Raw genomic sequence first — 18,132 nt, 5'->3', positions numbered from 1 at the left:
CTTTCCTATCCTGCATGATAGACCCTGTAATGCAGACTTCCAATTTATCCTGGACAATCTAAAAGCTAGATTAACTGGATGGAAAACTAAACTTCTTAACATAGCAGGTAGTACTGTTCTCACCAAGGTCTACTTTAGTAGCATCCCTAATCATGTTATGCAATACATTAATCTCCCCACAAAAATCAGCAAACAGATTAATAAACTTCAAAGAAACTTCATCTGGGGAACCACTGATGAGAAAAAGAAGCTTCATATGATAGGTTGGCAAAATGTAACCAAGCCTAAAGCCATTGGGGAACTGGGCATTCAAAAGGCTGAAGTTAAGAATAAAACAAACCTTACCAGCCTAACTTGGAGACTCCTGAATAAACCTGATGCCCTTTGGGCCTCTACCCGTATTGCCAAGTATTGCAGACCCAACCCCATTAGACACTCTTCTAGAACTTGGAAGAACATTTTGGAAGGTTACAAACACTGTAGGAAAACCACTCAATGGTGATTAACAAAGGCAATGCAGTCAATTTCTGGCATGATAATTGGATTCCCCATAGCCCTAGCCTTAGAGAATTTATTCAAGGACCTTTGACCAGGGAAGAGGAGCATAAAAAATTCTGTGACTTTTATCACAATGGAACCTGGCATCTCGCAAACCTCTCTTTTGAACTTCCTAATAACATCAAGGAGAGGATAACCAACACATACATTAACCTCTATAGTATTGAGGAGGACTCTAGTCATTGGAAACTCACTAGCAATGGTAAGTTTAGTTCTAGTTCAACCTACAAAATGCTTGATAACTAAACTGATCTATATATTAGTACCAATGGTCTCTTCATGAGCTTTAAGGAGATCTGGAAATTGAAGGTCCCTAATAAAATCAAGTATTTCTTCTGGCTTCTCAACCATAACAGGCTGCCAACAGCCTCCTACCTCCACCACATAGGTCTTAATATCAACCCTGTTTGTGCATCTTGTGGACAACAACCAGAGGATACCAACCATATATTCTTTGAATGTTATATTAGTAATTAGTTCTGGAACTGTGTGGCTCAATATTCTAACCCCTCTATCCATCCTTCCTCCCTCAGTAATGCCAGTAACTGGATCATTACTTGGAATAGCCTAAAAAAGAAAAACTTTGATAGATTAATTCAGTGGGAAAACCTTAATGCCTTTCTGGATTTGGGGAATTTGGTTAAATAGGAATCATAATCTTTTTAACCAAACTAGAGCTTATCCCTCCTTTGAAACTAGCTATAACCTTGCCATGAAGTTTAACATGCTAGCTAGAAACTCTATTCCTACTAAACCAAAAATTACCATCTCCATTAAGTGGGAACCCTCGAATAGGAGCAGATTCAAACTTAACACTGATGGATCTTTCCAAAAAAATCCAGGCATAGGAGGAATAGGAGGAGTATTTAGAGATGGTAGTGGAAATTGGGTAATTGGTTTTATGAAGGGACTATCCCATACTACTAATACGCTTGCTGAACTAACGGCTATTATGCAGGGGCTCAAAATTGCAGTGGACCATAATCTAACACCATTAGAAATCAATTCAGACTCAACAGAGGTAATCAAAATGATTAAGGAGGGACATTTTCCTTACACGTCTATTATTATTAAATGCAGGTACTTAATGGAAAGGCTGCGACATCTGGAGCTAAGGCATAGTTAGAGGGAGCAGAACAGGGTGGCGAATCTACTAGCCAAGGAGGGAGGAAAGCAACTCCTTTTTGTTGATGTGAACTTATTGGAAGCACCTCTCATTTTTGTTAAAAATGTATATTTTGACGACCAGTATGGTACCTTGTTTAATCTGGTTGTAAATCTTGCTAACACTCATAAAGGTGATGTTTCTGGACAACTGAATGCCCGGTGGCTAGTAACTCTAATGTAATTAGGATGTAGATATATGAATATATATCAGTAATATCTATTTCACAAAAAAAAAAGTCTTTAATTTTAGCAAAATTAATAAGGAGGTGGACGTTGTGGATGAGAATATGTCCAACAACATGTCCACCAGATCATGACCATCTCAATCTTGATTTATTCTTTTTGACAACAAACAACCTAACCATCTCAATCTTGATTGGGTCATACAACAAGAGGAGAACGGTTATTTGATGTTTATAATGATTTTTCTTTAAGCTATACGTTTAAATACTAGTAACCAACTCAACCTCGATTCTCTCGATCAACAATTCGATATAGAATCAAAATGAAGAAAACTATATAGGAAGTAATAGAACTGATCGATTTCATATAATAATTTCTTCAATAATCCTTAAGTTCTCTGGATACTTTCTAAACAATTCTCAGATAATGAATTTGTCTAAGAAAGATTTTTCAAGATTAAGAACCTGTTTGGATGGGCTTATGCCTATAAGCTGCTTTAGATAAGTTAAGTCAAATGGGCTCAATTATTTTTTTGAGCTTATTTTAAGCACAAAATGACTTTAAACTGGCCAGCCAAACACTCAAAAAAACTGAAACAGCTTATAAGCAACTTATAAGTCAATCCAAACGAGCTCTAAGTTCAATAATGACCGTAACATAATAATGTTGGTATATAAAGAACATACAAAAGTAATTAATAGTTTTTGTAATAGCAATCCATTAAGATTTTGTTCTAATTAGTAATATTTATTCAACAAGCATTAATGTTAGTATACAAACTCAAGTGTACGGATTTTTAAATTTTTTTTAATAATCGTATGCCATGCATCTTTTCTTTGAAATTGTAATTTTTTTTATTATTTTTTTGGAGGTTTTGATTGGTATGGCTATGGCAATGGCAATGGCTTTCTTGTTTTGTGTTTTTTTTTTACATCTCTCTTCATAAACCTTATAGTGGCTCTTATAGCAAAAACTCAAATAAGTTAGTCCGTTGCTTTAAAATCGAGGACTGTTGAAGGGTCGTTCTTGTTTCAAAATGTTGAAGTTTATTTCTCAATTTATACTATTTAGCACATGGAAAATACTACTAGTAATCAAAAGAAAGTGATTTCCTTTTTCTAGTGTTTCTTTTTTCTTTCTACTCCTCATTTTTAGAGTGTCCAGTACACAAATTTTTAATGAGTAATGTCAAAGCCAAAAAGTATTTTTAGCACTATGTTTTTCCCAACTTCACGCCTAGAATCTTATGTCCAAAATGTAAACTTATAGTCATTTTAGCCTAGAAATTAGTAATTTGTATTTTCTCTTTTCGTATTTTCCGCAGTGATGAAAGCAAGAAAAAATAAGATCAAAAGCATTAATGAGAGTAGAGCTGTAACCACAAGTGCACCACATAATGAGGGGGAAAAGTCCTACTTTTGCTGAGGGAAAAATTACTAGGCTATGCTCTAAGTAAGAAAACAAAACAAAAACTAATTTCCAACATTCCCGCTTTTATCTCTCTTCAATCTCTTACTTTTTACTAAGTCTTTAACCAGCCTCGAGCAAAATCCGCTATTAAATAGACATGTTCCAGACTTCAAATCCTCTGCCATTTGGCTTCTTTCTGTCTTCCCTTATACTTGTTCACATCAACACTCCCTTTCATTCCCATCTGGACATCTTTCCTCAATTCTTGAAAATCTTATATTGCATGCCATTCTTGAAACTTTATCCAAGTGTTTGATGCTTTGCAGAATAAAAAATGACTCTCAAGGGTGGCACCAGCCAAGCGTGCGCTGCGTGCAAGTACCAGAGGAGGCGGTGCATTTCCGACTGCCCCTTAGCGCCCTATTTTCCTGCTGATCAACCGAAAATGTTCCAAAACGCGCATAGGCTCTTCGGGGTCAGCAACATTTTAAAAATACTAAAGAACCTTGATCCATCCCAAAAGAAAGTTGCCATGAAATCCATTATTTACCAAGCAAATGCCCGCGATAAGCATCCGGTCTACGGATGTGTGGCGGAGATACAAAACCTGTTATTTAACATCCAACTCTACGAGGAAGAACTTCAAGCTGTCCATGCACAACTAGCATTCTATAGACAGCAGCAACAACAACAACAACAAGAGATCTCATCCACAACGCTCAGTGATTCTGTTTCCCACATACAATTGGGAATGCCCCCTCCTGTTGTTGTTGCTGCTTCTCTTCCACCTCCTCAGCATGCCAACGGAAATGGATTAACATTGTTCCATCAAGACGCGCCTTCCCAGCAATATAGTGCTGCTGCCAATGCGGCATTGCCCGTCCAATCTTATCCCTCTTACTCAAATAACAGCTACGGTGCTTACAATAATACTACCTTTGTGGACCCTAAAGAAAATAATGCAGTCAATTCGTTATGGATTCAACAGTCATATGGTAATAATGTTTGCAATAACAATACAATGATCATACAATCTCAGTTACCAGCTTCACAAACAATTGTTGTCCCACAAGAAGTCACTCAAGACTACGATGAGATACATCCATTTTTTGACACTATTGATGACAGGCAATCTTATATCGATTCTAAAGAAGCATATGACTCGAGGTACACTCATTTTCTTCAAATTGTTTGTTTTATGGTTCTGACCAATAACTGTTGATACACTGAATCTAAGAGGTTTTTCATGCATTGGCTGAACTCTTCTATCAGTTATTATTATTGTTTTGTGATTCTGAAATGAAAATCTTGTCTCATGCAGTTCAGAATCATCACTGAAAGACTCAAGACAGTCTGTGGAGCATGTTGCTGAGAATGAATTAAAGAATGCTGCAGCATGTTTCACTCTTACCAGCATCAACTGATAGAATACAAAGAAATGTAAGAAGAGTGATAGCAGAGTGGCTTTTTCTTTTGCCACTCAAAATTTTGTTCCATTCAGATATAACTCATTGAGAATGTACTGCCAGTTTTAGAATATAGCAGGCTATATTTGGTTTTTAGAAAGTTGGCCATTAGCTTGTTTTTCTAGGTTTACACTAGAAAAGACCATAAAATTTTAAAACCTTTCATAAGCGACATGGCTTAAGTCTACCAGGAGAAGAAACTCCATGTCCTTGACCGCACCTTCAAGATTAGTAAATCTTCTTCATGTTTGTGCCCTTCGTTTGCCAGAAAGTCGGCGCATTGGTATGACTCCTTCCAATATATTTAACGGTGGCCTTGTTAGTTTCCAACAAACATTTGCAATCTTCAATAATAGCCCTCAGGGGGTGATATTGTATGTCCTTATCGTTGATAACTTGGACGGCAATTAGGCAGTCCGTTTCCGCTTCTAATTCTTTGTATTGCATTTCTTTTGCTAATTGTAACCTTTTTTTATGCAACGAGACTTGATGTAGGCTTCACCTTGCCTGAGTATCGCCACATCCACTTTCCTTGATCATTTCTGAAAATCTCTCCCCTGTTTGCGTCTTCACACTAGCTTGTTGCCTTCATATACACCTCATTATAAGTCTTATGACCTAAATACATACGGAGTTGCTACTTCTTGTCCAGAATTTGATATTATCCCTTTTCTTTTCTGGACCATATTATCTCTTCTTTTCCAGGTTATCTGTTTAACACTATACATATCTGAGTTTTAACGACGTTGCTCTAATGTCTACATCAGTGTGAGTTTTGGCTGTCCTGTTGCATTACAATAATGATGCTAGTGATCAATCTACAAAGATTTGCTATTTTCTCTGATGGACAGTTTAATTAAGGATTCCTAAATGTTAAATCAAAAGCATGAGTAGGAGATAGTGCATACTCGCAGTGTATAAAAACTGAACAAGGACAAGCATCTGCCAGAAAGCTTATATAATGAACACACGTAGAAGTTTTAATCGGGCAAGAAATAATTGAAGACGTGTGTAATAGAGGACACAAGTTCTGGCATGCCTAGAAGGATGGAAACAGATATAACAGATAGTGTACCACTTCTATTATATACTGCAGGCCGCAGCACTTGCTAATCTATGATCGGAACATTGTGCAAAAGTTCTATTGAAGAATGCGCAAGATAAATAATTTTATTTCTTTTGAAACAATAAGACATGGGATTTATGTGATCTTTAGTATTCCGATCATGACATTCGTTTTCGAGAAAAGGCAGAAACTAAATGGAAGCATTGTTATATTGGACTCAACCATCTATTCGTCAAGAAATTGAAAAATGTAGAACGAATCGTGTCACAAATACATTTTGGGAAAATGAACAAGAAATAAATATATTTCTTTTATTATTTCTTTCCACAGACTTGGTCAAAATTGTCCATATCAGAAATTAGCACCATTATCTTGGAGTAAATCCAGAATTTGACATAGTCCTCACTGGTAATTACTTTAACATGAATCAGAATCCCAGAATCTATTGATCTTAACACAGGATGAATTGTTGAAATACATGGTACATGCATAAGTTGGTGAAGAAATAAAAAAAAAAAAAAAAAAAAAAAAAAAGGAATTCTCTTCATTGTGGGCTCCTGTGTTCTCTTACATCCTGGGAACATAGGATCAGTTGTTCACACTCCTGATACATGATTTAGAGATGGTTCAGAATTAGTTCAAAAGTTAGTTAATATGTTAGCTGGCAGTTCCATTAGTTAGTTAGGAATTGTCCAGGTCAGCAAAAATTGTTAGAAGCAGTTAGTGGATTGAAGTCAAGTAGGAGTTGAAAGCTGTAGCTATTCCATTCACTCATTACATATAAGTCATTGTAACAAACACTTTAGATTCATCAATTGAAATACATACAAGTCTTTACTTTCTATCTTCATCTCTTATCTTCCATAAAAACCATAACTGAATTACTCGAGCTCTCTCTGTAAAGCTCCTGTTCAGTGACTAAAACCTCGGATTCTAATTGGATCCCTGCATTTTAGCTAACAACTCCTCGGGGATTTTGATCATACAAGTCTTGTGTTATACGAAGCACAATAAGAGCACTTATGATAGAGCCAGTGGAAGGATGCTGTTCCTCTCTTTTCACAATCATTGCATAGTATAGCCTGTTATGACCGTTTTATTGTTAATAAAATGGTCTAACCCAACCAGAGCATATTCATTCATAAGAATCAATAAATAGAAAAGCAAACCTGAGTCTGGCCAGCATACTCCTCAGGAATTTTCTGTTCAGACAGCAATGCATCTAACATCTCAAAGTACACCTGAAATTAAGCACCAAGTAAGCCACACATTCGGTACAATTTAAGACTCTCACAGTTTTAGGAAAAAGGGTATAAGACACTTTTATGCTAAATAGTTTTCTGACCTGCATGTCCCCAAGTGACTTGCTACAGATTGGACATGTGTAATGAGTACAAGTGTATTCCTAATAAGAAAAAAGAGAGGAATTAGCAAAACAGCCTGCAAGTTCATTTTAACCTTAGTTAATCAAGAAACAAAGTAAGTATGAGATCAATACCTGAAAACATACGGAGTGCATCAGATGGCCACAAGGAAGTGCTTTGACAGGATTGGTCGAAGTGAATATGTACTCGTGGCAGATTGGACAGTTTTCCTCCAGACACTTCTCTCGGCATACGTGAACGGAAAGAGACTTTGACATGCAAGCATTGCAATTCATGCAATGGAAGTAATCAACCCCTAATCCTTTTCCCAACCGGCATAGATTGCAGAATGGGCAGTGGTAGATTTGCCTGTTCAAAATTTGTTGTGTCAGAACAAGAAATTGTAGTACAGAGTATATAGCTTTATATTTAAGAGGACAGATGCATAATGCCAGTCTATCAAGTAGTACTTTGTTGTCTTTTATCCTCAGTTACACTGAGAGAGCTCCTAAAATGTGAACTAGTGTAGATTTTGCTTATTTGAATAAATGGCTGCTCTGAATCAACTTTGTTAAAAGTAGCCAGCCAGAAAGAGAAGAAATGTTCACAGTGGCTATAGCTAGTGCAGGCATGAGTACATAAATGATGAAACAAGCTTAGAGGCTTACCACAACCGTTTCAGTCCTTCTTCACCCAAACGAATTTAATATACAATATTGGCAAAAAGTTTTATAGTTAGACTGGAAAAAGGATTTCTCCTTTAACACTTTTTTCTTCTCAAATATGAAAGATGCTTCAGCCAAGAATAGTCTAGTTTAAGTTCAACTCATGGAATTTGTGATTATGTGTTCCAAGATGCCAACACAAATCTGCTTAGGCATATACACTACATGCAATTGAATTACATCTTCCTAATCCATCCATGTTTATACTTCTTTGAGTTCTTAGGAATTTTGGGGAAAGGACTCTTCTCTTTCAATGATCTACAAGATTTTCGAGAATCACTTATGAGTTTGTTGAAAGTGAAGTCGAAAAACTCAAAAGGAAGAGGGATTTTTGAAATTTTCTTTTTTCTTGATTGGTACACAAAATAGAAAAGAAATCTAATGGGAAGGAAGAAACATAATTGCTTTCTTTCACAAAGATTCTCCTCAAACACAGATAAACTCTGATTATAAGTCACCATTTACCATGTCCTATTAAAATTGGATGATTGAAATGGAGGAACTGTATCTGAGTTTTTCGCTATAGGAGGATCATCACCAAAGTGCATGATGAATTATTTGTTGTTCTTCCAATTACACTTTGTGAGGTGTCAATAGAGCTTTTTGGCAATTTGGAGAAGCAGGGAACAAAGACAAAAATATAAACCACAAAAACCATATCTCCTGTTAAGTAGTTTCAACTTATAACCCACAATGATTAATAGGGGGCAAAGTGTATGAACAACTCAGAATTTGTTCGCTATTTATAGCTATACAGGCATTTGATGTTGATTTTGACCTTCAAAAAATTATTCATACCATAAAGCTAGTAGCTAAACCTATCACTTTAACCCATTGATTACTCATGTATGCATTATTTTAAGGCAATAATGTAAAAATCTCAACATGATTTTCTCACCTTTCATCATCAAACAGCTTGCAAATTTTGCAATAGTATCTACCCATGGAGAAGCCACTGCAGGAGGGAGTTGAGCAACTAGGACCGATAGGTTGTATTTTCAAGCACTTCATACACATCATCTGTGTGATAGTTTTTCTGCAAGAATGCCATAACCAAAGTTAGGATATCTCGAGAAGCAAAAAAAAAACAGAGAAATCTAAATTTACTGATAGTCACGGAGACTCAGTACATGACACACCTGTCCAGACTGTGATCATGATCAGTAGTTTCATCATGACACCGTATGCATGTAAAAAGCTTCTTGCAGCATGGAGCAAGAAGCTTGTTGTTCCTCTTGTAATGGTTGCAACCAAATACAGATTTGTGTTCATCACGATAAGAGGGAAACTGACCAGCGAATTTCTCCATATCGTTTGAAGCAGCAACCTCAGAATTAGATAGCTTTTGAGTCACAATCCATTGACTGGTAGAAACCAATTAGCTCTAGTCAGATCCCATAAAATTTCAGAAGAATGAATTTAGGAATTCTTGATAATAACATGCATGTTGTTTTTGCATTTAAGTGTCCATTCACTAAAGGCCTTTTTGATTGGCTGGTACGAGAGGTGTATAAAGTTAAGCATTAGTTTATACATTGTCTGGTTGAGTGGTAGGAGATTAATCAGTATATAAAATTCAACATTGTTTGGTTACAATACTGATTTTTCTTATAAAATAATACATGCATAACTAGAATCTCTGTGTACTTTTGTGAAATAAAATATGGAATAAGAATATGGGCATTACAATCCCTATATTAATCTGGAGTATTTATTGTACAATCTCTGCATAAGTAATATCACATAATTTATATTTGAACCAAGCCAAAGTAAACCCATCGCAAGTTGAACACATTCAGGAATTCCAAGCAAATATATTGCAAGATCTCAATATTGCACAGGAAAATGAGACTATCTTTTCTAGATTTATCCATACTATGTTCCCACACCTTCCAAGGCACCTGGTTTCTATAGGTGAAGAAAAATAACTTTGGACATTTAAAAGGTAAGATGAAAAGAATCTTTGCTAAACTACGAGAAGAACAAAAACCGAAAACTAGACAATCTAGAAATCAGGTGTTATATTATTTCATTTTTTTTCAAGAAAATACCAATTATAACCAAGATCTGAAGATTGTCTAGGTGTTATGCAAAAATAGATCATGCTTATGCAGTTTATCTGAGATAAGAATCAATATCCCTGGCTGCTTTTTTAAAGCACAAAACAAAACACAGAAGTTGAAAGGCACTTGCCTCATCAGCAAGCTCTGCATGAGATGTGATTTCTTTTCAGAATCCAAAGATGAGTCACAGGATATTCTCCTAATTACAGCAACCAGTTCCTCTTGAGCCATAAGATGGTGCTCCTGTTTCCTTGATTTGCAACACATTTCTTTACCCTGGCAAGTTGTCTCTTTCTGAGCAACACAGACATCTGTCTCGGTGCATTTCTTCTTGTCAACAGCAGTGGAAAATCGTGCTTTATCTTCAGATAGATCAACATTTTCTTTTCCCTTGGCATTGTGTTTTTTGTCTGCACTTAAAGATACATGCTGACAACAGTCACGATTAACAAACTCTGCTGATGAAAACTCTGATCCTTTCTCATTCCAGATTCCTTGTTTAACACCATTTCTTGACAAATATGTAGAGACAGCTTCTAGAGGATCAACAGACAATACAGGAGAAATCTTTGGTTCCTTTTCTACATTTAGACTCTCTTCTCTCTTTATAGGTTCCCACCATTCTCCCAGCCACTCAAAGAACTTTGTATGTCTTGTAACTTTGCGCAACAAAAACATCATGCTATGCTGTTCACCTGGTGTTAGAGATGCCATCAACCACGGAATAATTTCTTGTAGAAACTCTGCTTTTGTTCGTCCAAACATGTTTCCGACAATCTTTTCTTGTTCCTCAACAGAAAAATGTTCTCTGAATAGTGGCCATAGTTCAATTTCTTCATGGTTGATGTGGTCAGTTAATGTTTGTTGCATAGACATGCATGCATTATGGAGCTTTAAGCAAAGTCTTTTATACCTGAGCTTCTTACCATCAACTACCTCATCATCTTGCAAACTGATGAGCTTACTTAAGATAACAGAAACCTTGTTGAAATGCTCTACCTCCAAATTATGGTCAAGGGTGTAGGAATGGCTAATATTTTGGAATGTTACCCTTGATTCCAAAGCGGGAAAGGCAACTTCATCCTCAGAATTACTATGATGCCTCAATAGGAAGTGTAGAAGATGGAAGCGTCTGTGAAATTCAGCAAGAATTCCAACATCTTCAGCCAGCTTAACTGACAAGGAGACAACATGCTGTATATCGTTTCTCAGGGCTTTGTGAAAGAAATGGACAAAGTCTATTGGTATAAACTCACGATTTGGAATGTTTACATCATTGCTTGATCTGGAAGAAGTTCCAGGAAAGAAGGATAAGTTTTTCTGTGAGTCTGAGAAAAATATATGTGTATTGATCCCAGAAGAATAAGATGTATCAATCTTCTCAATGATGCTAAGGGAAGAAGGGTGATAAGATACTGTATTGTTTGATGTCATGGATGAAGCTGGTTGCAATAACAGATTATTAGATTTATCAAATGATTGCATGTCCAATTGTGAGGAAGAACTTCCAGAATTATTAAATGACTTCTCCAGCAAGGAACTTCTGCTACTGAACATTTCTTCCAAATCTTTTCTAAACTTTTCAAGAGAAATCTTGCCAGAATAGCCCATCCGAACCCATTCATACAAGAGAGAAGCAAAGGACCTGTTAACGACAGGAGATCCCCGCATTACGTTATTTAAGATCAGTTTGGACTCATCCTCAGATAAATGAGCTGAGAACCAGATAATCATGCACTTTAGCAACCCGAGTGGCAACATCTGAAGGCTTCTGTACAATAACCAGAGCTGCAATTCATGGCTGCAGTTCTCTCTAATGACCAAAAAAACCTATAAGAAACCAGAGAACAAAGCAGCAGTCAACATAATATCTAATTTCCAACTACTACGTAATACATTGGAAAGCAGCACAGTTGTGAAAATGTTATGTAAGTAGATGTTGAAGCTTTTTACAGGAGTCTTTAATAAACATATACCTGTGTTTCTAGAAAATGAAGCTTTTTGCTGATCCTCCCAACAAATGACTCTACTTCCTGGCAAAGCATTTCAACGAGAACATTTAACTGTATCCCACCTTGCAGCTTGCAGTATAATAATCTCTGTAGTTCTTCAATTCGACTCCCTTCACTAAATTGTTCATGAGAAGTTGATGGGTCATTCTTGGTGAGTTCATCTACCAAGGGGTAGAAGATTTTATCCAGTGCAATGCTGTAAACAATGTAATTCTTAGAAAAGAATGCAATATGAAGTTGGCTACACCTATCAAATTTAAAATGATAAACCAGCATTCGACAACATTTTGTACAACATTTGTCAACTGAATTGAGGCCATTAGTGCTGTTTGGACATTCTATCTCACAAAAGATCATAATTTAGTTGCCAGCATAAATAAAGTTTGCTATTTTAAAACTTCACTAGGTAGAGGCGGATTCAGGGTTTGAACTTAACGGGTTCAGCCTTTAAACTTCTTAGCACTGAAATTACTGTACTTTTGAAATTATGAGTTCAAAACACAGTATTTTTAACTTTTTTTAGTGGTTTCCACATATATATCCATGTGCCGAGTCTAACTACTAGGATCAGTTGAACCCGTAGCTACTAAGCTACATACACCACTGTCACTAGGACGTATCAAGTATGAGGTTACACTAATGTCAAGGAATTAAGATCAAGCTGATTTTATGTCTAGTACAAGAATTTAGCTCAAAAAGTTACTGAATGAGCAAAGCTCTAACCTGTAGAAGTTGAGAACATCTGCAAAAAACTTCAACTGAGCTACCAATGACATTAAGGTTGATAAACAAAATGAGCTTCTTAATTGATGTAGTTCCTCCAGAATTTCTTTCAGATCTCTTCTGATAGCAGCATGCCAAAGATGGAAACCATCAATCGGGTTCTTTTTTGTCAGTAGCTTCATTTCACTGGAATGAACCACCATGGTTCCCAGCTTTAACATGTGTTTCATATTGGCTATTCCATAATGAGATTTAGTTCCTTTTCCATGTTCTAAGCAGGATTGGGCAGACAGCTCAGTATTATCAAGCCATGAGATGAACAACTTCAGAATAAACATCAATTTGTTAGATTAGCCACTTTAAACTATTCACCATGTAGTTGGAAAAGAAGGTTACAATGTACCTCTTGGATAAGTGTCTCTTCGGGTAAAACTACATGAATGAAATTCAGAAAGTCTGTCTTTCCAACTGAAGAAAGAGTAGTTATTACCCAAGGCAAAAAATCCTCCAGTAACAACATGGGAACACTACATAGATACTGCCAGACAAGCCTAGCCTGTTCTTTGGAAGAGAACCGCTTCATCAACGAAGGAAAGATCTGCAGTGACATATCACACCCCAGAGAATTCAGGAAAAGGGGCAAAAACAGAATTTGTTGTTATGAACTAACACATCATATTTGAGGCGCTCGAACTGTTTCAATTTTGTCAGTCAGTAAAACTGGGATTACCTCAAATTTTCACTGAATATGGAGCTATATTAGGAGTAGCTTTTTCTGTTTAAATTTTCAGGGATGTTTAGTGGTTTTTACCATAGATTTTACTGATAAAAGAACTCTAAGCTAGTGTTGTGTTTAGTAAGATGGAGCTATATTATCAGACTTGGGTTAAAGCTATAAGTCGTTCAGACCTTAAGTGCTCTCACCCTCCATTATATGATGGAGAAAAAGAATGAAATATTCCAACTTATTTAATGAGAAAAGAGTATTGTTTTAGAGCAAACCTACGTTGAAGATTAAGTACCATATCTTTCCATCAAGAAAAAGCCCCAAAGTCCCAAACATATGAATGGCAAGAACTAGAAAAGTGCTATAGGGGGAAAAAGATCAGAATATCAAAGTTTTTCTTCCATAACATACTAGTTTCCAATGGTCTTTACGGGGCATGTAGATGCCCCTTGGTGAAAATCCTAATAATTTTGGATTGTGCTGTACACTAACAGTAGAGCTATGTATCGTCCATATAACTAGAAAGATGTCATGTCAACTCTGTGCATCTCTCATTTCCATTAGCAAGGTATAAATCAGAATTCCTTTTGTTCAAACAAGTATCCAGGAGTTTTAAAGCCAAATAGAGGCTGAAAGAGCTAAATATGAAATTAAGTACTACTATTCAGCATAAAAGGAAATAGTGATTTTTTTTTTTTTTGTGAATACCTGCTTCTCTTCTTTCAGCATATGTTGAGAGATGAAAGACTCAATGGTACCTATGTAACATGTAAGTCCATTAAACAGCTTGGAAAAATCCTCCTTTTCCTTTTGTAAGCAATCTATACATTTGAAGATGGAACTGAACAAATCATCGATACTTTTATGCTCCAAAGAATATGTAAAGACTACATTCTTCACTTGTGCATCAAGTGCAAGAAAGACGACCTGTCAAGATTAACATTCCGACCTCAGAAGAGTTGGAGGCAGATGCAGTCTCTCTGCAATGGTTTCAATTGAATCCATTATCGTTTACAAGGAACATAGATATATATATGTGTGTGTGTGTGAAACGCACTAATATTTCAACAAGCATTAAACTGAACCCTTAGTTTCCAAAAGTATAACGAGTTCATTCTAGAAACATTAATGGTTGACTCATCAAGTTTAAATCTTGAATCCGCCTAGCTCTAAGAAGAATATACGTAACTTGAAGAAAAAATGAAAATGAACAAGATTATATTGATATGTCATATTGTCCTATGTATCATTATAAAGAAAAACCTGCAGCCCAATATGAAGATGTTTGAAACAAAAATAACAGAGTGGGTATCAGTAAATAATGAGACCATGCACTAAACTACTGTGTTTCTGTTGATAGTTTAGGACTTTTTGAATTGTTCCTTTAGCATCATAAAGTCAACGTCCTTCCTTGCAGCTCCTCGTGATAATGAATTCCAGCAATAACTTAAATTAGTATAATTGTCCCAATCAACAAAACAACAAACCTTGCAGTAAAGTTCAATTCTTGGTTGCATATTGAGAAATGAGAATCTACAAGACTACAATTCGCCTTGTTTATTTTCTCTTGTTTTACTTTCTTGGAACCTCATTTCAAGCATAGACACACAAACAAATAACACTCACATACATTAATCAACAACCAGCTTACCTCATCTTCAGCAGCACAATGGTACTTATATACAATTTGCAAGAACTCTAACCGCCTGCTAAGAACACGAACTAATTCAACGCCTTGTGAGCCAGTATCCAACGCCTCGACAGCTACACGGTGGATATCAGCAAGCTCAAGTGTAATAGCCTTGTGAGAAATAACAAAGAAAAGAATAGGTGCGTCAACCAGTTTCACACCAGCTGAAGAAGAGGTCAAGTCCACCATGTCCACATCTTTTTCGGGTTCTCCTTCTTCCATTATTTGAAGATGTAGCAGCGCCACCGCCACAACTACCACCTATCATCAATGACAAGAGAGACCAAAGGGGAAGCTTCAACATTGAAGGTCAATGGACATATAATAGCAAAGATTGGACTCTTCCTGTCTATGAATTAAGGCCTATTCAGTGCCTCTTTCAGTTCAAAATCTTTTCTTTTTCCTTTTTTTTTAAAAGAGGAATTAGTTACTATTTTTATATTGTTCTATGTTTTTGATTTGATGTGAAGATGCCACGCTGGCTGATTGAGACATGGAACCTAACTGCTATTGGCGCCTTGTCTAGTTAAGTTGACATTGATTGATTTTGTCGCAGAGCCACACGTCAGGACACCAATGACCAATCAGTGTTTGACACCTCATTGTATTTGGTGTGACATGTAATAGCACTCGTCTCATTTTGTGTCTGACACTTTTTCTTTCGCATTATACGATGATAACCCTTTTAAGTTTGTCCTTAAATTTCAGTTAGATACGCAGATGATTGTATGTTTGAATAACTAAACGTTATCAAGTGTTCCTATTAGATACTTTCGACTTAAAATTTTGAATTTTTTTTTTTATATGTGTTCTCAAGTGTTCATTACGTAGATAAGTTAATCACTTAAAACATGTAATCTCCTTTAATTATACACATTGACCTTAATAAGCCGTAAAACCTCATGCATGTTTTAATTGAAGCTGGTTTGTATAATTAAAGGATGGAAAATATTTTATGTGATTAATTTATCTATGTAATAAACGCATGTGAACACTCGCACAAGCTTCTCAAAATATGAATCTGAAATGTCTAATAAGAACAATTTATCATATCTTCACGTATTTAACTGAAACAGATCATAACTCGAGTGTTTAAATGAAATTTAATAACAAATTTAAAAAGTTATCACTATATTCAGCCTCTTCTTTTTAAAAATAGGCTATTAGCATCCCCAGTTTACTATAACAGTCATTTGGGGTCTGACAAGTTATAGGTAATTCTGATATATGGATTATAATATGAAAATTAGATAATGATAATATTATTTAGTAAATATGATATAGTAGTAGATCTTTTTATTAGACTATAATGAGATATATGAGGTGTAATATAAAATATGTATTTGATTTTACATTAAAATTTATTTAATTTTAATTTTAATTTTAACCTTGGCTTTTCTAGGGCTTTTGTAAGAAGAGCTTTGGAGAAGGACAGCTTTGTTATTCTATTGTTAATAATAAATTCAGTCAGATGTGGGGGAAAAAATTGCCATGTTATTCCAATATTGTAATTCCTTATCCTTGTAACCACCCCTTAATAACATGATTTATTAGAATCCAGTTGATATAAGTTGTTTTCTTTTATATATGGAGAGATAAAATGAAATTAAAGACATGTAAAATTCTATTATCACAAATAATTTTGATATTTTGCATATTTTGACTTATAGTCAAAAAGATTCTTTATTTTTTTGTATTTCATGTTCAATCAAACATATTCACATACATGAAAAGAGGGAGTACTTTTTAACAATATATTTATGATATATTACGTAATAAAAATGTTACTATATAAAATAATATTTTGCCAAAATTTGGTAATCCTTAAAGATTGAATAGTGTTTAAATATTACTCCTTCCGTTTCATAATAAGTGTCACCTTAGCCAAAAAAATTTGTCCCATAATAAGTGTCACCTTATGAAATTAAGACATAAATTTGCTAGTTTTTTCAACTCTACCTTTAGACAAAATATGACAAGTTAAAGTAAGATGATTGGGCAAGCCACATAGTAACTTGGTATTGTTGGATTCCTAATGTCAAAAGAATTACTACTTGTGCATGCTCTAATCAAGAAGAAAAAGTTTATTTTTATTATATAAGGGTAATTTAGTAAACTTCACATTGCATTATTGGTTTCTTAATATGTGTTTTTGGCTAAGGTGACACTTATTATGGGACGAAGGGAGTAGTTAAAGCACTGATATATATAAGGCTTAATGCATATGCAGCCCCCTGAACTTGTCACTTTTTTCCATTTTGGCACATCAACTAAGTGTTGTTCCTAATGAACCCTTGAACTCGTCCTCAAGTGTGTCTATCAAACACAATCTGACTTACATAGTATTCTATCTTCAATGTAGCAACATGTTAATATATATTCTAATTTAATTATGCCATTTTTTAGCTAATATTAGCAGCAATTGAGAAAGAAAAAAAGAGTAAACTCTTAATTAAGCTGGCAGTGAAAGAGTAGAACCAGCAGAAATCGACACATCCATAACCTAAAGAATAGTTTACCACACGTCTAAAATATTACTTCACCTTAATTACCACAATTTATTTTTTGCTTCTAATAAAAATCAAATTTAGAGGGTTTGATAGACACACTTGAGGACGAGTTCAGGAGTTCAATAGGAACAACACTTAATTAAAGTGTTAAAATGAAGAAAGAAAAAAGGGACAAGTTCAGGGACCTGAATATTCATTCAGCCTATATATATATATATATATATATAAAGTTAATAGTTGAGATGGTAGCAAAATCAACATACTTTTACTGTATATTTCTTTTTGTTTGTTTCCTATTTGTCTCCTCTCTCGAAAAACAGGAAGGAAGGGGAGGACGCCTTTGCACAAGAACAAAGGTTGAGTCACCTCCTCTTGCGAGTCTCCATGCAAGAAGGCATTTTTCACATGTAATTGATACAATGGCCAATGATGCGTTTTTAGCATCAGTAGTAATCAAATTGGAAGACT

General features: G+C 35.3%; 2 protein-coding genes across 2 annotated transcripts; one reads left to right on the top strand and one right to left on the bottom strand.

Annotated features, from left to right (window-relative positions):
• The first annotated feature begins 3,513 nt into the window (after nucleotides 1-3,513).
• LOC132634222 (LOB domain-containing protein 27-like) lies at nucleotides 3,514-5,357 on the top strand. The gene is made up of 2 exons (XM_060350508.1): nucleotides 3,514-4,485; nucleotides 4,640-5,357. The coding sequence occupies exons 1-2, from the start codon at nucleotides 3,653-3,655 to the stop codon at nucleotides 4,740-4,742; spliced, it is 936 nt and encodes a 311-aa protein (XP_060206491.1). The 5' UTR covers nucleotides 3,514-3,652; the 3' UTR covers nucleotides 4,743-5,357.
• A 1,232-nt stretch (nucleotides 5,358-6,589) lies between these two features.
• LOC132632684 (zinc finger protein BRUTUS-like At1g74770) lies at nucleotides 6,590-15,562 on the bottom strand. Its single transcript, XM_060348722.1, has 12 exons — nucleotides 15,116-15,562; nucleotides 14,173-14,391; nucleotides 13,141-13,335; nucleotides 12,738-13,060; nucleotides 11,979-12,210; nucleotides 10,133-11,832; nucleotides 9,079-9,303; nucleotides 8,838-8,975; nucleotides 7,349-7,583; nucleotides 7,196-7,255; nucleotides 7,020-7,091; nucleotides 6,590-6,932 (listed from the first exon to the last, which is right to left on the bottom strand). Exons 1-12 carry the CDS (start codon nucleotides 15,374-15,376, stop codon nucleotides 6,831-6,833), a joined length of 3,762 nt encoding a protein of 1,253 aa, XP_060204705.1. The 5' UTR covers nucleotides 15,377-15,562; the 3' UTR covers nucleotides 6,590-6,830.
• Nucleotides 15,563-18,132: the final 2,570 nt, after the last annotated feature.

Source organism: Lycium barbarum, chromosome 3, assembly GCF_019175385.1.
Source record: "Lycium barbarum isolate Lr01 chromosome 3, ASM1917538v2, whole genome shotgun sequence".
Classification (NCBI taxonomy): Eukaryota; Viridiplantae; Streptophyta; class Magnoliopsida; order Solanales; family Solanaceae; genus Lycium; species Lycium barbarum.
Note: the sequence above shows the minus strand (reverse complement) of the source record. Positions and strands in the feature narration are given on the sequence as shown.